Source organism: Artibeus jamaicensis, unplaced genomic scaffold (genome assembly GCF_021234435.1).
Source record: "Artibeus jamaicensis isolate MK-2021 breed Jamaican fruit bat unplaced genomic scaffold, CSHL_Jam_final scaffold_804, whole genome shotgun sequence".
Taxonomy (NCBI): domain Eukaryota; kingdom Metazoa; phylum Chordata; class Mammalia; order Chiroptera; family Phyllostomidae; genus Artibeus; species Artibeus jamaicensis.
The window spans coordinates 525,400-548,552 of NW_026522055.1; the positions used below are offsets into that span (position 1 = coordinate 525,400).

The window sequence follows — 23,153 nt, forward strand, 5'->3', positions numbered from 1 at the left end:
GAGAGAAAGCTAGTAACTAAAAGTTCGAATTTTTAATCCGAGTTTGGACAAGTGCTGGAAAAAACAAACTTTGGCCATAGAAACCCTTCCCCATACAGGCCACAGGAGAGGACCACATCTAGTCCTTAGACGCCGGGGCGGTGTCTCCAAGCCACGCCCTCGCGCCCCAATTGGCTGCCGCGTCCGAGCTCGTCAGAAGCTCGACTGCAGCAGAGTGACTCGTAAAGGCCAAGCCCCCTCCCCTGGGGTCTGCGCCAGCGGGGAGCCCCCGGCGTCCCACGCGGGCTCCCAGGAAGCTGGGCCCGGCCCGCGCCCACCACCTCCGCGGGAGGACGCGGTGGAGCGGGAATTGGCCTCCGGAGGCGATCTTGGGAACGAGGTCATCTGGGGCTTGGCGTTTGATGGAGGCGGCGGTACCGGTGGGACAGGTTCTCCTCCAGATTCTAAATTTCCACCTGGAGAGGACGAGAAGGGAAGGCGAAGGGCAAACTTTGGGATCTGGGATTCTGGATCCCCAGGCCTTTCCTCTGTCGGACCCACGACTCCAGTCCCCAGCACATCCTCCCTCAGACCCAGGAGTCCTGGACTCCAACCCCTTCCTGCCCGGGATCTGGAACTCTCAAACGCTCTCAAACGGTGCCCAGCTCTTTCCTCATCAAGACAAAAGATTCCCAGGGGCCTTCAGATCCCTCCCCAGCGGGCACCCGGCCTCTGCCTTCCTTGTCCAGAAAACCCAGGATCCCACCCTAGGTCCCCCAGCCCTGCTCACCTGTCATCATCCTGTGCCACTGCGACGCCTCAGCGGCCAGAGCTTGAGAGAGGCTGAGGACGCGCTCCCGATGACCTTCTGATGTCGGTGAATAAGGGGCGTTGTGCCTCGGACTAGACAAAAGATTTGGGGGAGAGGTACAATTACTCAGTACAGTGATAACCCCAGTCTCTGCATGTTCTAGAAGGTGTAGTCCCTAGCACGTGTCTCTAGGGGACTTTAAACCTGGCGAGACCCGCATACGCTCTGGGATTTGGAGTCCAGTCCTCAGTAAATTGCACCCCATTTCCTGATGGATGGGCAGAGTCGTCTGATATCTACCCAGGTTTGCAGTTTGAGGGACCGCTGTCCTCACTTGGGATCCAGGGCTTTCTCTTTTTTTCCCAAAGATTTTATTTATTTTTAGACAGAAGGGAAGGGAGGGAGGGATAAAGAGAGGGATAAAGGAGAGAAACATCTCTCCTGTGCCCCCTACTGGGGATCTGGCCTGAAACCCAGGCATGTGCCTGGGTTTCGAACCTTTGGTTTCTCAGCCGGTGCTCAATCCACTGAGCTCCACCAGCCAGGGCCTCAGGACACACTGATAACAAGGCCGCCCCACAACCCCAACTCTGGGAAATTGATTTCCAGCTCCTGGCAGGTTCCTTACCTGCTCCAGGAGCCAGAGCTTCTAAGCCATTTCTGGGTTCCTGAGTGTCCTAGGACAGGCTGAAAAAGAAACAGGACATTAGTATCCCTCACCTAGAAGCCCCCCATTCTCACTGTGAGGGCAAAATAAAGGAGGCTCAAGAGAGGGGATGAAATCCGCCCCCCCCCCCACCCCGACCCTATTGAACTCTGCATGCAAAGAACCCTGCTCCACAGGACTCATTAGATCAGACTCACAGGGAGCTCCCCCACCTTGTTTACCCGTGACCAAGCCAGAAACAGGCCCTACAAACCCACTCTTTACCCCATAAACGATGAGCTGAATTGTTCGTACCCCCACGACTGGCTGGACAGAGAGAAACGTTTGGTGTTCGGTGGACTGGCATGGCCCCTGATTACAAAAACAATCCTACCCCTAAAACCACCCCACCGATGGCGTGTCTAATTCCTCCCTACGAGAGTAAGATGGAACCATCCTGGGCAGACGCACTGGGCTCCTTGGATATGGGGCGCCTCCTCACTGCAATGCATAAAATCCATCTCCTGGCCCCGGCTGGTGTGGCTCAGTGGATTGAGCACCGGCCTGGGAACCAAAGGGTCACCGTTTTGATTCCCAGTCAGGGCACGTGCCTGGGTTGCAAGCCAGGTCCCCAGTAGGGGGCGTGCGAGAGGCAACCACACACTGATGTTTCTCTCCCTCTTTCCCTCTCTTCCTAAAAAATAAATAAATAAAATCTTTAAAAAAATCAATCTCCTGACCTGCTTTTCTCTCCCCTGCCCAACCCCCTGCCCTTGGACAACACAGAGTAACTGAAAAGAAAAATTGGGCTTTTATCCAGACCTGGGACCCCTGGTGAGGTGGGGATGTTGTACCCGGCCCCACCCCCTGCCAGGTCCCCTCTGAAAAGGGGGACCGGGATGCTGACTACTTCAGCACAGGGGCAGATTAGGGTGAATTTGGAAACCCAGTTCTGGGTGAGAAGGCAGGGAACATCCCCATTTTACAGAGAGGGAAACTGAGGCTCAAACGAGGGGCAGAGGACCCACTAGCACCCACTGTCTCCACTCTGCTCCCTCACCCTTTGTTCCAGGTCGGGCTGGTGTCTGGCTGGGGACTGTGTCCTCCCCAGAGTGAGGAGCCGCGGCGAAGCCGGGCGAGGGAGCGGCCGTCCGCACTCCTGGTGTCTCCGAATCCTTTCCAGCTGCTCCTGAGTACTCATCCGGGGCCGGGCCAGGGGGACCTGGGGAGACGAGAAACCGCTCAAGACCCCAACCTTGGCCTCTGGTTTATCTCCTCCCTGAACCTCCCAGCCTCCAGGCTTGCCTTTCCAGTAAGTTCACTACCAGATCTCAAAGGGCTCTTTCTACACCCAGAGCTGATGCTGTCTGTCCACTGCTCACGCCCTCCCCGGGTTCCCAAGCACCCTGGGGACCAAGGTCTTTGAGAACCTGTGAGGACTGATTCCTACCCACCTCTCTGGCCTCAACTCTATCAGCTGCCCTATTTGAACGGGAAAACCCCCACACTTCCCTGGACCTGTCAAGCTTCTTCACACTAGTAAACAGGGCTCTGGGATGCTTGTGATCAAAAACAAAAACAAAAACCCAGCCCTGGTTGGTGTGGCTCAGGGGATTCAGTGCCGGCCTGTGAACCAAAGGGTCGCTGGTTCGATTCCCAGGCAGGGCACATGCCTGGGTTTCAGGCCAGGTTCCCAGGAGGGGGCACATAAGAGGCAACCACACATAATGTTTCTCTCCCATTCTTTCTCCCTTTCTAAAAATAAATGAATACTTTTTTTTTTTTTTTAAAGCAGAGGGTAGAGAACTCCTCATTGCAGCCTCTAACTAGAAACTTCTAAGGAAACAGCTTGGATTTATCTGTTTCTTCTCGTAGGGCCAGTCATTGCAGTTTATCCTGCTTTACTGTGATTTGGCGAATCTTCAGTCACAAGTCCACCTGTTATACAAGGGGGGGAATCCCCCCCAAAAGGGAACTATCTTCTGGAGGGCAGGTCCCTTGTAATATAGGGTTCCCCTACTAGGTGAGTTTTGTAGGAACCCATCTGTATCAGTGTGCCAGCTGGCGTTGTTGTGAGAGGCTGCAGCTTCGGTAATTTGTTTTTGTTGGAAGAGTCTTTCAATGAGTTTGCCCATTTCATGATGGGTGACTACTTCCAAGCTCACCTACCCACTAGGCTCTGAGCATTGGCGTGACCCCTGTGCTCCATTCTTTCTATTCTCCCAATCTTGTCCCGAGCAACTCCTTTTGTTTCCCCGGCTGAAAAAAGTCCTCAAAGGGAAACAGTTTGCCCATGTGGAAGAGAGGAAAAAAATGGCAGAAGCACTAAAAGGCACCCAAATCGACGAGTTCAAAAACTGTTTTGAGCAGTGGAAAAACGTCTTGATAGGTGTACTGCATCAGATGGAGAGTCCTTTGAAGTTTAAACTTATAAGAATAAATACACAAAAGCCCTGGCTGGTGTAGCTCAGTGGATTGAGCACGGGCCTGCGAACCAAAAGATGGCGGCTTGATTCCCAGTCAGGGCACATGCCTGGGTTGCAGGCCAGTTCCCAGCAGGGGATGCACCAGGAGCAACCATACATTGATATTTCTCTCCTTCCCTTCCCTTCCCAAGATAAATAAACAAAAAAAAAATTTAAAAAGAATAAAAACACGATTTTTTAATAAATGAATTCCAGGGTTGGGGGGGTGTCTCCACTCGTCTACACAATGGTGTACACAGGCCCCTGTATATTGGCCCCATGTCGTTTATTTCTTCACAGCGGGTAAGACCATTGGCCCCAAACCCTGCCAGGGCTAAAGTCACTTTCACACATTCATTTGTTTCAAACACAGCAGCCCAAATAGGAAGATAATTTTAGCCATTTAGAGTCCGCCTGCTTTGAATACTCCACGAAGCTGGACCCCCATCCGCTAGCCATAGGTATCGTGAACCTGTAGCCAAAAGACCCCAAGCAGCTGCAGTTCATTCCTTAGGAGTCGGTGCCAGAGACTCCCCGCTCTACTGAGAGCCATCACCGTAAAGAGACGGGGCGACCGTAAGCCCCTTTCCCGGGTCCCTCTCCCCGACCCGCTGGAAAACAAAGCTTCGGTACTACTGCCACCTGGCGGTCACATTATTTTTCCCTTGATCAGGTCTGAAATGCCTACACCCCGCTCTTTGCAACCCGGGCGCTGCGTGGTTGGGGTGGGGAAGAGCAATTCCCGAGTCAGCCCCAACAGTCTACGTTCATTGTACACACCACCAAGGATACAGAAGCCCCCCCCCCTTTCCTAGGAAACAGCTGACTGATTGTTTTGCAACCATGATAATAAGCGCCATAAATTCCCTGCAATGTTTGATTGGCGCTTTGCTGAAAGCCAGCCAGCCAATGAGTGATGGCCCCGTTTCTGGAAATCAGCCAATCAGCTTCAAATGAAGCTCCCCCTGTTTAAGGGCGACCAATTCTTAAACACTCCAGCTGCGAAAGCCCACCCCTGTGCTTTGCTCCAAACCGCTGCATCTTCAAGTACTTGTCTGTCTTGCCCAAGCAAGTAATAAACTGAGCATCGCTTCTGATATAGAGCAGCGGCCTCTTTGCCGATCGCCTCCATGTTTTTGCACACATAGCCTAGTTCCTCTGCTGGGCGTAGCCAAAAGCCTTTTCATTCACCCAGACTCGACTTACCTATCCTTTCCAAGGCTTCCAACCTCCCTGGCCGGGTGGCTCAATTGGTTGGAGCATCGCTGGGTACACCAAGATGTTGCGAGTTTGATCCCCAGTCACGGCACATGCCTAGGTCGCAGGTTCTGTGCCCGGCTGGGGTGCGAACTGGAGGCAACCCATGGGTATTTCTATTTCACATCAATGTCTGTCTGTCTGTCTGTCTGTCTCTTTCTCTCTAAAATCAGTAAACATTCTCAACTGAGGGTTATAAAATAATGGATGGCAATGATGCTTCTGTCTAGTTCGAGGCTGGGCCCCTAACGCCTTCCACATGGCCTGACCCTAAAAGGCCTCAGGGGCATTGGGAGATTTTTCCCAGCAGTGGTCACACCCCAAAGCTTAGGGGGCCTTTGTGACACCTTTGATGTCTTACTGGGCATCAGAATTGTCCCACCAAGTCCGTAAGCCACACTTTTCTGGCAGGAAGGCTTTGCCAGCATCTGGCTGGGGGAGACCACAGCGAACTCAGCCCCCAAATGCAGGTCCTTGAGCCAGCCAGGTTCAAGCCCTGTGGCCTGTCTGGAGCCATGTGGGGTCGGGCACATGAGAAGGGGGCCAGAATTAAACAGTCCTCCAGGTGGCAGATGGGGCCCTTGAAGCCAAGGCTCTGTGGTCCCGAGAGAGACCATGCTGCTCACGGGGCAAGGGCTGAGCCCTCCCCTGAGCAAAAGGTGTTCCACCGACGCAAGGGGCGCAAGTATATAATTCACAAAAAGGTAGGCTAGCAGGGGCTGGCCTCCTAAAGCCCCACCTCTGCCTGGACGTTGGCACCAGCTCTCCCTTCCAATTCTCTACTTGATAAATTCTAACTCATCCCTCCAGGTTTCCCCGCCTCCGAGAAACCGTCGCCAACGAGCGGGGAGCCGTCTGGGAGCCGTCTTCTGGGCTCCCCCAAGGCCTGTGCTTTTTCACATTCACGGCACATGCCTCCCTCCGCACTGATCCTGTGTGCACCCGAAGCTCCTCAAAGCCTGAGACTCGTCCTAACTCGGCTCAGGAACCACAGCGTCCAGGCTGAAGGCTGAAGACAGGAGGCCAGGGGCCGCGCAGTACCAGTGGGAATAACCGCAAACGCGAAGCTCATTATTAGAAATGAACAGATTCACACCTGAACTCCTCTCCTTTTCTCCACCCCACTCCGCTCCATCTCCTGCCTGGTAACTCCATTCTCCCAGACACCCAGGCCGACAACCTTGTGGTCAATCTCGGCTCCTCACAGCCCACCTCCAATCTGCCAGGAACACTTGGGGGTTCCACCTTCAAAATCATCTCCCCAAAATCTCCTGTCTGCGGCCCTTCACCCCAAATAAACTCTGAACACTGACATTTGTTAGTTCTCTTTTAAAAATATTTTATTTAAAAAAATTTTTAAGAGATTTATTTATCTTTAGAGGGGAAGGGAAAGAGAGAGGGAGAGAAATATCAATGTATGGTTGCCTCTCATGTGTTCCCGGCTGGGAACTGGCCTGCAACTCAGGCACGTGCCCCGACTGGGAATCAAACCGGCAACCCTTTGGTCCACAGGCCGGCACGCAATCCACTGAGCTACACCAGCTAGGGCTGTTTTCTTAAATCGGTGCCAATGTCTACCTGGTGGTCCCGATGTAGGTATTGCCTGCGTCTCAGCACACGCTCTGTCCCCCAGGATGCCGCGTCCACTGCTGTTTCCAGCTTCTTTGGTTACTTGTGACTTCTGATCTAATTGCTCAGTGAACAGGCCAAAAAGAGCCAAAGAGAGCCCCGAAGACAGCGCACACGAGTGACAACCATCTCTCTCCCTGGAGCTCAGAGAGTAAAACCACTTCAGGGACAGGATGGTGGACGTCCGCTGGGACATCTCTCAATGACTATAACCTGTGAGATTCCCCCGTGTGAGATGTGATGTAAACAGAAAGACGCCGTGAAAGTTTTATGGGGACAGTGATGACCAGGAACTGATGACAAGCAGAGGAACTCTGTATAGGGCAAAACATGAAGACCTGGCTCATGGGGTGACAAGGACATAATTGGGGAACCAAACGGCTTTTGGTCACAGACAAGATACAGCATCCCATGAAGACCTGAATGAACACCGACCATGAGCACTGCCAGGCAACAGCTGAAGAAGCAAGTGACATAAAATATTTGAGGATCTGGCCCTGGCCAGGTGGCTCCATCAGTTGGAGCCTAGTCCCCGTACACCAAAAGGTCATGTGTTCCCTGGCTGGTGTAGCTCAGTGGATTGAGCACGGGCCTGCGAACCAGACAATCGAGGTTCGATTCCCAGTCAGGGCACATGCCAGGGTTGCAGGCAGGTTCCCTGCAGGCCAGTTCCCAGCAGGGGGCGCACGAAAGGCAACCATACATTGATGTTTCTCTCCCTCTCTCCTTCCCTTCCCCTCTAAAGATAAATAAATAATAAAAAATCTTAAAAAAAAAAAAAGGTCATGTGTTCCATCCCTGGTCAGGGCACATACCTAGGTTGTGGGTTGGATTCCCGGTGTGTACGGGCACATAGGGGAGGCAACCAATCAATGTTTCTCTCTCACATCAATGTTTCTCTCTCTCCCTCCCTCTCTACCATCCTCTCTCTCTAAAATCAATGAACACCTGGCTGGAGTGGCTCAGTGGACTGAGCACCAAAAGGTCGCCGGTTTGAAGTTCAGGCGGGGCACAGGCCTGGGCTGTGGGCCAGGTCCCCCAGTAGGGGGCGTGCGAGAGGCAAGCTATGGATATATCTCTCGCTTTCTCCCACCCATTCTCCAAAAATAAATAAATACACCCCGGCTGGTGTGGCTCAGTGGATTGAGTGCAGGTCTGCCAGCCAAAGGGTCACCGCCGGCATAAGAACTAAAGAGCAGGTGCGTGCTGAGGTGCTCGGCTTCATCTGTACCGGACGGTGTGTCACGGCGTCTTACCAAACCACTTCCTTAGGAATAGAAAACGTCTGGTATATCGAAACTATTTTTATTCCACTCTGACTTGCTCATTTAGTAGAGTAGTGCTATTTTTAAAAACCTGACATTTAAATCTAGATGTTGCTTTTAAGTCTATTGCTTTTATGCCATGTAATGTGAATATTCATAACTTTACTAAAGAAATGTTCATGCGTTTGATTCAGGGTGCTGCGCCAGATGCTATTATATATTTTTTATAATACACAGTGTATGGCCCTGGCTGGTGTGGCTCAGTGGATTGAGCACCAGCCTGGAGACCAAAGGGTCACTGGTTGGATTCCCAGTCAGGGCACATGCCTGGGTTGTGGGCCAGGTCCCCAGTAGGGGGAGCTGGAGAGGCAACTACACATTGATGTTTCCCTCTCGTCCTCCCTTGCCCATCTCTAAAAATAAATGAAGGCTTTTTTAAAAAGACAAATTCATAGATGCAAACAACATAAAAATGATTACCGGAGAGAAAGGGGGTGGGGGAGAGGAAATAGAAGATAAAGGAGATCAAAATATGGTGACGGAAAGAAAGTAGACTTTGTGGGGGGAAAATTTAAATGTGGCTACCAGTTACCTAATTGGACACTGAAGAGGCTATTGCATCAATATTTGTTGCATGAACAAATTGATAAATGAACGGATGAATGAAATACTTCGGATATCCAGGCACTGTTTTCAGCCCTTCTTGGGCATTCCTCTACTTTGAATCCTCACATGAACTCTAGGTGGCAGGCCCTGCTACTAGCTCCATTTTGCAGATGAGAAAATGGAGGCAGAGAGAGGTTTAGTAACTGACCCAAAGTCACACAGCTTAGAAGTGGCAGAGACAACATTTAATCCCAATGCTCTTAACAAATCACATTCTCTCTGATCTGGGATGTAGCCTTGGAACGCCCCTCTCCCAGCTTTCTCTCCAAGAACGAGGGACCTGAGGTGGTCAGGTCAAAGGGTTACAAGGCGGGCCTGTGGGGGCCGGAGGGACTGCCTACCTTGGTTCCTGGCTGTGGGGAAGCAGGGTGGCGGTCCTCAGGGCTGGAAGCCTGGGAGATCCTTGGAGACCCCAGCCCTGGAAGGGCAGAAGGGGGCTTGGTGAGGACAGAGGATGCCATGTAAGTCCCACCCGGGACCCCGACCATGAAAGAGAGGCTCACCTGAGCGAGCGCTGGGGTGGTCGCTGTCGCCCCCTGGGGGCCGCCCCCAGTCAGCCTCTGGGGACCTGGGTGAGCTGAGTTCCAAGGACTCAGGCAGGCTCTGGAAGGGTTGGGCAAGAGGAACCACAGTCATTATTACTAGTGACCATTTTCTAAGTAATTGGCAATGGAGACACAGCACAATAGGATGAAAATTGAAGACCAGATGACCTGCTTTCATATCTCAGCTCTGTCAACTATTAGCTGCGTGACCTTGATAGGGGAACTGCAGACTTAGCTCCAGTCCTAGCTGATAGGCTTATGTGACGGATGCACCTGGAAAGCAGTCCTTCCGAGAAACTGGAATGCAATTCAACCTTTGCGTCCCAGGGAGTCTGCAAGCCTCAGAGATGACGTCTGAGCCCCCCAGTTCCAGAGATGAGCAATCAGTGACTCAGACTAGGAATGGTTGATTAGCAAGCAGGTAAAGAAATAACAGGAAAATCTCCACAACTCTTATTCAATTAGTCTTTTCTTTTTCCCAAACCAACCCCTTACCTACTACCCCTTCTTATCCTTATAAGAAGGATCGGCTGGAGATGAGATATTAAGACGGATTTGGGGGTACTTAGCCCACCGTCTTCTCGGATCGCCAGCAACTGAATGAGGCGCCCATAAAGATTCAACCCGTGGCTACTTGTGGGCTCCGGCAGTACCAGGCAGCACGAACGCTGACTTTTCCAGTTTAAATCTTGGGCAGTTACTTTGCCTCTCTGGGCCCGTTTCAACTCTGACATGAGGATTTGAATCCATGCATGTAAGGCCCTTAGAACAGGGCCTGGCATGTTGCAGGGCATTGTAAGGGGGCGGTTTCATAACGACTGTGCCTCTGGCACCTTGCTAAGTACTGTTCCTGCATTCTCTCATTAAATCCCCTCAATCAATCTAGGAGACACCCATTATTTCTCTTATTTTATGTATGGGGAAACTGGAGCCCAGGGAACGAGGTCAATGACTGATCGGCAAAGAAAGCAGAGCCGGGATCTGGACCTAGGTCTCCTCCACACGCGATCTGAAGGGCGGGGCAGGCAGCGGCTCTCACCCGGGTACGACAAGAGTGGCTCCCGCTTCCTGAGTGCCAGCTCTGTGTCAGGTCCTTCCTAGTCACCCTTTCTCCTTCCTAGAGAGCCCTACCATATGGAGATTAGGATCAGAAGTGTCTGCCCAGTGTTTAACCAGTGCCTCTCTCAGAGAAAAGAGCCCTGGTTTGCGGTGTTGGCCAATTACCGTGGTGCAAATACTCCCACCACGGTCCATTTCAGGCAACGGTCTGGACAGCCGTGAATGCGGAGTTGGGAAGAGACGCAGGCAATTGGCCCTTGGGAGGTGGTGGGAGCTGGTCCACACACCACCGGCCTGTGATCATATATAACCACCAAGGAAACAAAGGCTTCCAGAGCTTAGGATACTTGTCTGAGGTTGGTGAGCTGGTCAAGGGAGAGGAAAAGAGGTGAGTGGGTGATGATGTGTGAATCTCACCTCCCTCTCTGAAGACTCCTCGCCTTGGAGTGCGGGGGATGGAGAGTCAGGCTCAGGGTCAGGAGGTGGTTTCTGGGGACCCCCGAGACCTGCCAACGTGTCTTCCATCATCCACAGCTGCTGCTGAGCTGATGTTCTCTCCTGGGGGGAAAAACTGTGCTTCTTAAAGGTGGGAAAACGAGACAGGAGTTAAAGTTGATGGGGCACAGACGGGATCTGAAATCAGCTGGGCTGTATTTATGGAGTCGTAAATGGACTGGGTGGTCCCGGCCTGTGTGGCTCAGCCGGTTCAAGTGACGTCCTATGAACCGAAGGGTCACGTGTTTGATTCCTGGTCAGGGTGCCTATGAGAGGCAACTAGCTGATCAGCGTCTCTCTCTGACATTGATGTTTCTCTCGGTCTCTCTCTAGTATCAGTGAGCATGTCCTCAAGTAAAGGTAAAAAAAATTTTAATGGACTAGGAGTTCCTACGGGGGCTATATCTTGGATATCTATTTCCATGTGGCTATTTCATCCACCCACCACCATGTATGACAAGCCCTGTCTTTCATGACGCTCTGCAGCGTGACCTCTGCATGCACAGGTGACCATACAAATCTGTTGAGTCTGTCTTCAAACACCCTCTTCAATTTCATCGGTGCGTTTGTCCAACCCTGTCTCAGTGCTACACTGCACTATTCACTATTCAAGCCAGACTTGACTTCCCATTGTGTGAGTTCCCCCAGCTTCGTTCTTGGAGGCTGCCCAGGCTCCTCCTGGTCTTCTGTACTTCCAAGTACAATTTCGAGTCAGCATGTTGATCTCCACACAAAACCCGCTTGGATTTGTATCGGGATGGAAGATCCCCAGGGGGGAAATTCACCCGGGGAGACTTCACCATCTGTGCACGCGAGTACCTTTCCTGTCCATGAACGCGGTACATCTCCCTGTTTATGCAGGTCTCTACCTCCTCTCAATGATGTTCAGTGGCTTTTGCAGTCGGTGCCTTGCATCAATTTCGTGTAATTTCTTCCTCGATATTTTATTTGCTTATGCTAATGACAAACACTACTGTTTACAAACATCGATTTATATTGTTCAGTACTAGCAAATAGAAAGACAATTGCTATTAACCTTGCATTCAGTGATCTTGTTGACTATGCCTATTCTAAAATATCTAAGGAAGGGAAAGAAAAATTCCCTGACTATGCCTATTCTAATAGTGTATCTGGAAGTTATTTGGGATATTCTACATATATACACAACCATGTCAACTGTACATAAAAGTAGCTTTACCTCTTCCTTTTTGGTCCTTACACCTTTTATTTCTTCCTCAGACGTGTAGTGTCTAGGGCCTCAGGTACGATGTTGACTAGAACCGGTAATCGTAGACATCCTTGTCTTACTCCAGATTTCAGGGAGAACGTTTTCAACATTTCGCTCACCGCTACAACGGTCGCTTTAAATTTGTCATCAAAGTTGTATCAGATTACAAAAGTTTCTTTCTGTTCCTACTTTGCTGAGAGCTTTTGCCATGAATAGGTGTTGAGTGTTGTCATTTTTTCCCTGCATTTTTTGAGACAATCATGCATTTTTTTCTCCATTGTCTTGTGAAATGTGATGAAACGCACAGACTGGTTTTCAGGTGTCAAACTAACCTTGCCTTCCTCTAGTAAACTGATTTGGTCATGATATATTTTTCTCTTCCTGTGTTGCCTGGTGGCGAGTGATATTTAGCACCAGTAGGTGAAGGATGAGAGTTGAGAAGTGGATCTTAGGAAGAAGTGGGAGGGGTTAGCATGAAGAAACCAGGGCTTCGGTCTGCAAGTACACACATAATACCAGACGTCAGTATTTTTAACTAAAGATAAATGATTTTGAAACTCATTGGCCAGGCTCTGAATGAAGAAGTGGGTCTGAGGCTAAGACACGGGGCTTATGTTTCATGAGTGGGGCCGCAACTAAGGGACCGAATCGAGAACTGGAAACTCCACAGGACGAATTGAACAGCAAAAGTCAAGATGAACTTGCAGGATGGGACAGGGCTGACAAGTGGCGTTATGACAGAGAGGGTAGGGCTTCAAAATAAGAGGAGCCCTGGCTGGTGTAGCTCAGTGGATTGAGCGCTGGCCTGCGAACCAGACAATTGCAGTTCGATTCCCAGTCAGGGCACATGCCTGGGTTGCAGGCCCGTTCCCAGCATGGAACGCACAAGAGGCAACCAGACATTGATGTTTCTCTCCCTCTCTCCTTCCCTTCCCCTCTAAAGATAAATAAATAAAATATTTAAAAGAATAATAAAATAAGAGGAGAGACTTAAAACCAGAGGGGAGAATGGCTCTGAATCGGAAGGTGGGCCTTGAACTGAAGAACTTGGTGTTAACTATAATAAGGGGTTTAAAATGAAAGGCAAGGCCCCAGCTGATGTGGCTCAGTGCACTGGGTGTTTTTCCGAAGACCAAAAAGTCACCGGTTTGATTCCCGGTCAGGGCACATGCCTAGGTTTTGGGCTACTTTAGGGTGAGCGAGAGACAGCTGATTGATATTTCTCTCCCTCTCTTCCTCCCTTCCCATCTCTCTAAAAGTAATTAAGTAAATCTTTAAAAAATGTTTAAGATAAAAGGAAAGAACAGAGCGGGAGAAGTTTGTGATAAAGTAGGAAGAACTTCAATTCTGTGGGAGGTGCTTACACGCCCAAAGGGTTTCCGGGTGGACTTGGAGTGGGGGGTGGGGCTTGGGGCAGGGGTGTACCTGGGGGGACCCAAGGTGCAGCAGGTACTCCAGGGTCTCTCTCAAGGTGCCCAGCTCCCGCTCCAGGTCGCTGTACGCATCCCAAACCCGCTCTCGCTCCTCAGGTCCCAGAAAGGGGGAGACACGGGGTTAGCACACTCACCCACGACAGCTTTCCCCACTCCATCTTCTCCTGATGCGTAGGAGGCAGGGAGGCCTGGTCCCTGGTGCCCTGGGGGGTACGGGAACTACAACTCCCCAAGGCTTTTTTGCTGTGACTACTGGGAACCCCAGAGTCTATATGAAACCTGCCGTTCTGATGAGCTGCTGGTGTAGACAAGTGACAGCTTTCCCAGAATCCTCTGGGTTCTGGCTGCACTGCCCGAGGGCACAGCTAATGGACTCTTGAGACGGTCAAGTCCACAACCTCTCTGTGGCCATGGGCAGCAGAAACTTCTGTGCCAATACCAATACTAATAATAATAATAATAATAATAATAATAATAATAGCAGCTAGCCCTGGCTGGTGCGGCTCAGTGAATTGAGTGTCGGCCTGCAAACCAGGGCGTCGCAGGTTCAATTTCCAATCAGGGCACATGCCTGGGTTGCAGGCCAGTTCCCAGCAGGGGGCGCATGAGAGGCAACCATACATTAATCTTTCTCTCCCTCTGTCCTTCCCTCCCCCTCTAAAGATAAATAAATAAAATATTTAAAAAAATAAATAACCTGTAAATCTTTGTCCTGGGGTCCCCCTGAGAGAGCATGTCCCTTTCTCAGAGGCTCACCTGACTCAGGTGACAAAGAGCGGCCCTCACACTGACCAGTCGGTCCTGCAGGAGACGCTGGCGCCCCCAGGCCCTCCGGGGAGCAGCGGCCTCCCCGGGGGCTTGGCCCAGCTGCTGCCTGGTCAGCTCCAGGGCTGCTTCCAGCTGCTCCTGCAGCAGGAGGGGAAAAGGGGCGTTTCCTGAAGCCACACACAGCCCCAGGGAGAGAGAAAGGTGTCCTCACCTGTCCTGGTCACCCAGCATGCTGAGGAGTGGGAAGGGCTGAGGGCAGGTGGAGGGCCCAGGTGTCTTGTCTGTTCCCATCCCAGAGGCCCATGTACCTTCTCCTCCTGTCTTTGGTCCATCTCCTCCTGCAGCCGCTTTAGGAGCCGGTCCTGGCCGCACAGCTTGGTCAGCAGAGTCTGAGGAAAGAACGGGAGCTGTTTATGGACCAGATCTGGCTCTCCCCCACCCTGCTGATCCCCCCACCCTGGACAGTATTCTCTCCCCAACTCTGGGAACTCAGCAAGTTGTTAGACCCGGGAGAACTTACATCTGTCTCCAAGCTTTGGTGGAAAGTTGAGTCCGGGGGAGGACCCGGCTGAAAAAAAGGAGGAAAGCTGGGGGTCACACAGGCAGGCAGGTCCTCACTGCAGCTCAGGCCTGAGCAAGCTCTGGGTGTCCAGACACCCCTCTTTTTATTAGCTTCGTTCCAGGCTTTGGCAAACCTCAATGGACCAATTGCCTAATTCTTGGTTTTAGGAATGTACAATGGGCTCTGTTACCAACTAGCTACAGCCAATATGATAATTAATGGGAAAAATTTAGACATTTCCTTTACAACTGAGAATAAAGCAAGGACACCCACTACCACTGTTACTGTGTAACGCAGTGTTAGAGACTCTGACCAATGCTTTAAGGACCCAGTCCTGGCCAGGTAGCTCAGTTGGTTAGAACATTGTCCTGATACACCAAGGTTGCAGGTTTGATCCCTGGTCAGGGCACATGTAAGAATCAACTGCCCTGGCTGGTGTGATTCAGTGGATTGCATGCCAGTCTGCAAACCGAGAAAAGTCATCAGTTCGATTCCCAGTCAGGGCACATGCCTGGGTTTAGGGCCAGGTCCCCAGCAGGGGGCACGCGAGAGGCAACCACGCATTGATGTTTCTCTCCCTCTCTTTCTCCCTTCCCCTCTCTCTAAAAATAAATAAAATCTTTTTTTTAATATTAAATTTTATTTAGTTACTTTTTAAAAATAAATAAAATCTTTTTAAAAAATCAATGTTTGTCTCTCTTTCTCTGACTCCCTCCCTCTCTCTAAAATCAGTACATTTAAAAAATTAAAAAGAAAGAAAAAGGAAACAAAAAGAGGTGTAAGAATAGGAAGGAAGATATAAAACCATTATTCACGAATGATATGCCCCTCTACCCAGAAAAGCCAACAGAATTAAAGAGTGATTAGAAGAAACAAGAGAATTCAGCAAGCAAGCTGACTTCAAGACAAAGACACAAACATTAACAGCCTATCTCTACACCATCGATAACTAGTGAACATAGTTTTCCAAAAAGATGCCAATGAGCAGCTATAAAAACTACCAGGAATGTAGGTGTTACCTTAGCTAAGAACACACAGGATTTCTATGGAAACGCTTTTAAAACTCAAAGAAAAGATCCAGAAGATGGGATCAGTGAATCGAGAGATAGTCTACATACACTGTCCAGTTAGGGGCGACCCTAAGAAACCACTAGAAGCCCCCATCCATGGACATCGAAATGCCCAGTCTCGTCGAGGCACACTGACTGGTCCAGGAGAGGATGTTCAGCAGAGCAAAGAAAACACGGAGAGGGCTTGGGCAGATCCCAGGTGCCCCAGGATACTGACCAACAAAACCATGGAAGCCCGAGTCCCAGGAGGTCTTGGGGGGAGCTGGATATACGTGGAGGACCCAGAGGGGGCCTGGGAAGAATATGGCAAAAGAGATGTTTAGAAATCGGCATGGCTTAGCAACATATATATTAAAGGGGGTGTGCCCAGAACAGAGGTGCCAGGCTCAAGACTGGACCCCCCAAACTCCCTCAACTACCCGCTCTCCAGCTGTGCGCCACTGTGGAGACACAGAGGATGATCATAACTAGGCTGTCCCTGCCAAACAGCCCCAGGGGCCAGTGGAAGCTGCAGTCTATTCTCACTCACACGGGCGGTGAGCTCTGGGTATTCTGGGCTGCAATCCCATGATGCTCAGAGAAAGTAGCAGGTGTCTCACTTGGAAAGATAAACTTTGAAGACGCAAGGCCATTGCAACCCACAGTACTTCTCTCGCCATGGCCTTGGGGGAGAGTATTCTGGGCTACGATCCCCATAATGGCCCGAGACCAGCCTCAAAAGACAGCCCTGTCGACTGATGGGAGACTGAAGTCTACTCTTCCCTCTCAGTAGCAGAACCCAGCTGTGATTATGCCGAACTACAATCCCCACGATGCTCAGGGAGCAACAGCCTACTGATCAGCCCGGACCTGCAACCCCCTTACCCTAATGATAATGGAGATGTAGTCCTTTGCCCCATCCCCTCTCTACTTACCTGCGTTCTTGCCTCTCGACTCCAGTGCTGGGGACTTTTGGGAGGCCTTCCTCCCCCAGCCTCGGAGGAGGGTCCTCGGCGGGGCGTGGGGGGCCGGGAAAGGGCGTGGCGCTGGGGGCCCCCATCCAGGGGAGGCCGCACATCGATGCGGCTCAGTGGGGTGTGGGGTCTGGCAGGGAGCGCAGTGTCACCTGAAGAGGGAGGGAGTCGGCGTGCAGGAGCAGAACGGGGCCGGGGGAGGCTCAGGGGGGAGGGAGGGCGAGAGAGGGGTGTGAACGGGCTGTAGGGAGGAGAGAATCGGAAATTGGGTTAACTAAAGCCCCTCGCTCCACTACCCAGCACGTCAGACTCAAGGGCGTGTCTCCCTTTAGCGTGTCGCACTGTCCCTCTAAGAGCAGAACCCTCCCCTTGGCCAGATCCTGAATAATTTCCCGCTTTGTGGCATCTCCCACTTAAGCCCATTCCGGACAACAACCCCAGCAAGTCAACCGGAGGAAAGAAAGCGCTGAGCCACGCCCCCGAACGTCCCTGGCCCCGCCCTTCTCATAGGCCACGCCCCCAGCATAGCTTATCCCCCCCCTTCAGTCTCCTCCCAGACTCCCCGGTCCAACTCACTCCGGGCCCCTCGTCCTCTGATTCCCAGGCCCAGGTTGGAGGTCGGCCGTGGGGCTGGGAGTGAGCAGCCCGGGGCTGCCACGACCTCTGGAAAGCCGAGCGACTTCCGGCGACTCTAAGCTGGGCCCCTCTTCCCCTTTTCTGGCCTCTGGAGGACCGCCGGGGCCACCAGGACCCTCCCCGGGCTGGGGACGTGCAGGTGACCTGGGCCGCCCACTAGCGAGTGGGCACAGAAAAAGACATCATTCCTTTGAACCGCATAATATCCCTTATTCTCATGTCACAGATAAAGACGCAGGGACCTATACAGAAAAATAGGGGAGGTGGTGCACTGTACATCATTATTCCCGTTTTGCAAACGGGAAAACTAAGGCCTGAGTGTGGGCGTGGCTTGTACAGGCCCCCGATGTCCATTCAAGTCACTGAACCCGATGACCCCAGACTATGAGTTTCCAACCTGAACACTGGGTCAGGCCAGCAACAGTCTGAAGGTTTTTAAAAGCTGAACACTGGGTCAGGCCAGCAACAGTCTGAAGCTTTTTAAAAAAAATCTGACATTGTGTAGGGGACCACTTCAGGGTGTAGACTTCTGAGGGAGCCAATCAGAGAATGTGGAGTATTGATAAGGGGGCAGGCTGGAGAAAGTGATAGAAGAAGCTCAAAGGGAAAGGCATTTGCTCATTGGAAGAAGTGAATTTCTTCCACCGGGCCTGAAGAGGGGAGTCTCCTTAGCTAGAAGACTAGGATTGGGTGTCGAGGGCCTCAAGGGGAGGAGTTGGGGACGATTAGCGCTACAAGGTCGGGGGCGTGGCCTACCACTCACCAATCCTCTCCCTCCGCTCGGGAGGCCCGGCCCAGCGCGCGCAGCCAGCCCCGCAAGTCCTCTAGCGTGTCTGCAGCCAGGACATAGGTCCTCATGCCCGGGTGCTCCGCCTGCGAAAAGAGAAAGCTGGGGACCTGGACGCTCGGGTCCTCCAAAAAGGGGGATGCCATCCATCCTAACCAAGATTTTTTTTATCTCCAATAACGGATGCTCTAATGCCTGCCCGCATTATCTAGTGCCTTAGGGCCCTTAGTGGGATGGAGGAACTCACGGTAAAAGTGAAGCGCCTCCCTCGGGGGGCTCCTGGCCCATCTGGCCTGACGCTGTAGCTGGGGAGCAGAACGCTGCCCAGGACGCTCTCCTCACGGCTGTCTGCAAAAGAGGCGTGGGGGCGGGGGAGGGGGGGGTCAGGCCAAGAAGCTAGAGGAAAGGGAGGATGGGAGTGGCGTCCGCTACCCGCTCCCAGCTGGACCACTGACCCTTGTAATAGAAGAGGCAATGGCCAGAGAGGACGAACCAGCGGCGTTTCCAGAGCCGGAGCCCAGAACTGTCCTGAGGAGAGAGAGTGGGAAGAGAGGCATGAGGAGGACAAAAGGAGATGGAGGCAAGTGACCCTTGGGGACAAAGGCCTAGAGCGAGGGGAGGGCAGAAACATGTTCGACGCAACAGATGCAGATGGAGAACTGGAAGGCGGCGTGTTGTGGGTGAGAGGACATACGATTCTGACACAGTTGGACCTGAGTTTGACTCCCAGCTCCACCACTTCAAACTGTGCCCTTGAACAAGTCGTTTCCCCGCGAGGACCCGCGGGTTTTCCCATCTGTCAGCTGGGGATTGAGAAGTTACAGGAAGGTTGGAGCACCTGTGGGCAGGGCTCTCAGTATCTGGTTAGTCTGGAGCCTGAGACACAGAGAGGACGGGACGGTGGCCCTGAGTCATAACCCACACCCTGCATGCTCCCGTCCCCTCCGCAGCGCCACTCCATGGCCAGCCTTGTGCCCCTCTTTCTGCAGCCCCTCCCCACAGAAGCGGTAGGATCTCTTAAAATGATAAATCAGATCACGTGAGTCTCCTGCTCAAGCTTACTCTCATGCCTAGAATAAACTGTAAATTCCTCACCCTAGTGTACTGGCCTGCTGGAATCTCAAACTCGGGCATGTGTAAGGCTCACCAGGAGGGCGTGTTAAAACGGGGTGCCTGGGCCCGGTCCTCGGAGTTCCTGCGTCACTGGGTCTGGGGTGGGGCTCGACAAACACCTGTCCAGCAAGTTCCCAGGTGATGCCGACACTGCTAGTCTGGGACCACGCTTTGAAAATCATCACCTTACCTATCCCCTTGGCTGGCTCCAAACACCAAGCGTAGGCCTTTTGCTTTTTGATTCCCACTCCCCTCATCCCCCAGATTTTAGCATTATGGGCTTCTTGTCATTCAGTGCTCAGCTCAAATGTCACTTCCTCAGAGACATTTGGCTTTCCCTGACCAACAGAAAAAGGTGGCTGTCATCCCTTAGCCACTTTTGAAAACAACCCCCCCATGTTATTTCTTCACGGCATTTCATTTAACGGGCATTCCTACAATCTGAAACCACTGACTTCACGTGCTTTATTTACATATTACATACAACGTGTATTAGTCATTCATTCCATTTATACATTAATTTGTTATCTATTCCCGCTCCACCCTCATTTTTAAAAAAGATTTTGTTTATTTATTTTTTAGGGAGAAGGGACAAAGAAAGAGTGGAGGAGAAACATCAACGTGTGGTTGGCTCTCATGCGCCCCCTACTGGGGACCCGGCCCACAACTCAGGCAAGTGCCCTGACTGGGAATCAAACTGGCGACCCTTTGGTTCGCAGGCCGGTGCTCAATCCACTGGGCCACACCAGCCATGGCTCCACCCTCATTTTGAATGGACTATACAGATACTTGTCCTATTTGCATGGTGTGTGACCCAGAACTCGGCACATTGTAATGTCCAAGAAGTGGTCACTGAATGAATGAATGGATGGATGGATGAAACAAGGACAGAATAAGGGGAGAAGATGTGATCACAAAGAAATAAATTTGCTGACTGGGAAGGAGAGAAGAGGCGCACAGCCAGGGGCACAGCCTCTAGCATCAGCCGGCATGTCCGTCCCGTCTCCCACTCACACCACCTGCTTATGCAGCCAGCCTCTGATGTGCACCGGGAGGTTGGGGTCCCTTCTGAGCGCATTGCCTCTCTTCCCGAAGGCGTGCACCTTGCTCACTGCCCGGGCTGGCTTCTGAGGAGAGAGGGACAGAAGTGAGCAGGGCCTCCGGCTGGGCCTGAGGAGCCAGGGCCGTGGGACGCAGGCGCCGCCCCCCCCCTCGCTTGGCTGCCCACAGAAACCAGGTGGAGGAGGGAACTGAGTTTTGAGATCAGAATGGGGTGCGCATAACTGCAGAGTTGAGAGACACTTTTCACGTGTGGAGAGAGGGGTTCGGAAGCAAGGAAGAGGCTACGGGCTTGATGGGGAAGGAATTTTGGAATCAGGGGTCCACAGCCAAGGAGAGGGTGCCCTTGGCCACAGATGTGGGACGGCCTGTGGGATGCGGACTGGATATACTGCCTGGGAGGTCCCCATAATCAGGAGGGGCCTCCGTGCTGAGTGCCTGGTGACGGGTCAGCCAGAATCAAAGGACACTTGGATGCTGGAGAGAGACATCCCTTCGCAACCATGTTCTGAGTAGAGGGGGCTCTGAATCTCTCTGTCCCAACAGACAGAGCCCCCTCCCCCCAGGGCACACAGGCATCTCAGGCATCCGCAGCCACAGTCCCAGAGGGTGCCCTTGGGGAGGGTGCTGGCCGAGGTCACCTTCAAGGTTCTGACCTTGGGAAACCGGAAATGAGCAGGGGGAATGGCAGGGGGATGAGAAACAAGTGTCACTGCACTCAGGGGCTGGGGTGACCTCTTGGAGTGCAAGTACCTTGGGCCTCAGGGGGCCTCATTGTCAGAAAACGGTCTTCCCTTGTCAAATTTCGGAACCGGGTGGGTGGGGCGGTTAGATACAGGACAGGAAATTCTCATCCCCGACTAAGAGCAGCTTCCCCATCCGAGTTTCTGGGGGTGGGGCAGTGCTCCGGGCTGGGGAGTGGCCTTATCTTAGCAACCAGAGTCACCGGGTTGTTACCCAGGCTTTGAATCAGGAAAACACCAGGGGTGGGGACAGCTGGAATTGCCTCTGTCTCGGAATTCCTAGCTGCAACTAGAGGGCAATTCAGAACTTAACGAAGTCTGGCCGACACCATGGCCGAGGATCCTTGCTCCTCACTTATGGGTTTTTTCAGAGATTTCATTTATTTACTTTTTGAGCGAGGGGAAGGGAGGGAGGGAGAGGGGGAGAGAAACATCCCTATGAGAGAGAAACAGCGATCATCACCTCTTGAACACGCCCCCAACCGGGGACCAAGCCTGCAACCAAGGCATGTGCCTTGACTGGGAATCAAATCAGCGACCTTCTGAAAGTTCGCTGGTTGGATTCCCGAGACAACGCCCAAGTCACTGAGCCACAACCAGAGTCCCTGAGGTAGCGCCAAGCCCAGGGCTAGGAGACAGAAGGATGGGGCACCCGGAGCCCTCCCCTCCTTCCCAGCCCCAGAAAGAAGCTCCAACCTTCGTGCTTAAGCTGCTGAGGGAGGAGATGGTTGAGGCGCTGCTGGCCAGGCTGAGGCTGCTCCGAGGCCTGCCCTCCTCCATCAAGGGCTTGGGGAGAGAAAGAAAGGGACTGTGTGTGTGTCTCTGTAGCTGACCCAGCTGGGGACAGAGACGAGGTCAGGGTCTCGCAGGTCGGAGGAGGCCGAGGAGAAAGAGCCTGTTGTTCGGGGCCTGGGGGGCTGGGGGAGGCCCTGGCCGGGGGAATGCATACCAAGAGCGATGCCAAGAGAGGTGGGCGTCACTGGCAGCTACGGGGAAGGGGCGGTTGTCTGACGCCCAAGACACAGAATAGGGGCTCCTTTATTCTTGCCCCCTGCACTTGGGCCAGGAATTTGACCCTCTCTGTGCTTAGGGACCCCCATTCCCTGCCCCCTTCCGGCTGCCCCCAGCTACTTGTCTCCCGCCCTCCCACCTGCACCCTAAACCATGCCTGCCAAGCCCTGGGGCGCCAGGAATGCACACCCAGGCTGTCCCTCCTAGCCCACCAGGGAACTTACCGGCTCCGGGGTCCCAAGGACAGGGGGCAGGAGGGCGGGATGCGTGCAGGGGCACCCAGCACAGCCTCCCTCCTCTGCCTGTCAGGTGTGGCCTCTCACAGGCCTTGGTCTCACTTAGCTGCTCAGTCACACCGTTTCTGTCTGTCTCTGGTGGTCCCTCTCGCTCTCACACTCTCCCTTTCTTTCTGACTCCAGTCACGGCTTCTGTCTCTCTCCCTGGCTAATCTCTGTCTCTCTGAGTCTCTCCCTCCCTCATTTCCTCCCTCCCTCCCTCCCTCCCTGTCTCTCTCACACACCCCTATCACTTTCTCTCCCAGTCTTTCTGTTTCTGTCCAAATCCTTCTCTCCCAGGCTCCCAGAGTCTCCTCCTTACGTCTCTACCTCGTTCTCTCCCTCACACTCAATCCATTCCTCTTTCTCTGTTCCTATGGCCGTCCACTTCTGCTTCCTCCTCTCCCGATTCTTCTCCTCACTTTCTCTTCTCCCCTCTCCCAGTTTCTTTCTCTCTGCTGGTCTTTCCCTCCCTCTGCCAGCCGCCCACGCTGCTGTCTCCCCTCCCAATCCCGGCTGACCCCGCCCCTCTTGGCCTCCCCACCACAGCCTGACCCCTGGCTCAGCTGCCCCTGCAGTTGAGGGGAGGAGCCCGGGCCCCCCTGATTCCTGGGTCCTGCTGGTCTAGGGCCTGGAGAACCGGGGTCCCATAAGGGCTGAGGCTAACAGTTCTGCACATTTGGAGAATAGGAGCTGGG

General features: G+C 52.7%; 1 protein-coding gene across 4 annotated transcripts; it reads right to left on the reverse strand.

The window, feature by feature from the left end:
* Nucleotides 1–17: 17 nt before the first annotated feature.
* On the reverse strand, nucleotides 18–22,918 carry PLEKHA4 (pleckstrin homology domain containing A4). Of its 4 annotated transcripts, XM_037134599.2 has the most exons (20): nucleotides 22,405–22,918; nucleotides 21,866–21,955; nucleotides 20,387–20,494; nucleotides 18,710–18,782; nucleotides 18,502–18,602; nucleotides 18,231–18,340; nucleotides 17,408–17,623; nucleotides 16,793–17,072; nucleotides 16,096–16,170; nucleotides 14,767–14,814; nucleotides 14,555–14,635; nucleotides 14,235–14,384; nucleotides 13,471–13,569; nucleotides 10,740–10,880; nucleotides 9,222–9,321; nucleotides 9,060–9,136; nucleotides 2,497–2,658; nucleotides 1,419–1,477; nucleotides 770–882; nucleotides 18–455 (listed from the first exon to the last, which is right to left on the reverse strand). In XM_037134599.2, the coding sequence occupies exons 2-20, from the start codon at nucleotides 21,947–21,949 to the stop codon at nucleotides 193–195; spliced, it is 2,340 nt and encodes a 779-aa protein (XP_036990494.2). In that variant the 5' UTR covers nucleotides 21,950–21,955; nucleotides 22,405–22,918; the 3' UTR covers nucleotides 18–192. The 4 variants fall into 4 exon arrangements, with proteins under 4 accessions (XP_036990494.2, XP_036991978.2, XP_053515695.1 ...); XM_037136083.2 differs by lacking the exon at nucleotides 16,096–16,170; XM_053659720.1 differs by lacking the exon at nucleotides 22,405–22,918 and having other exon boundaries at nucleotides 21,866–22,044.
* Nucleotides 22,919–23,153: the final 235 nt, after the last annotated feature.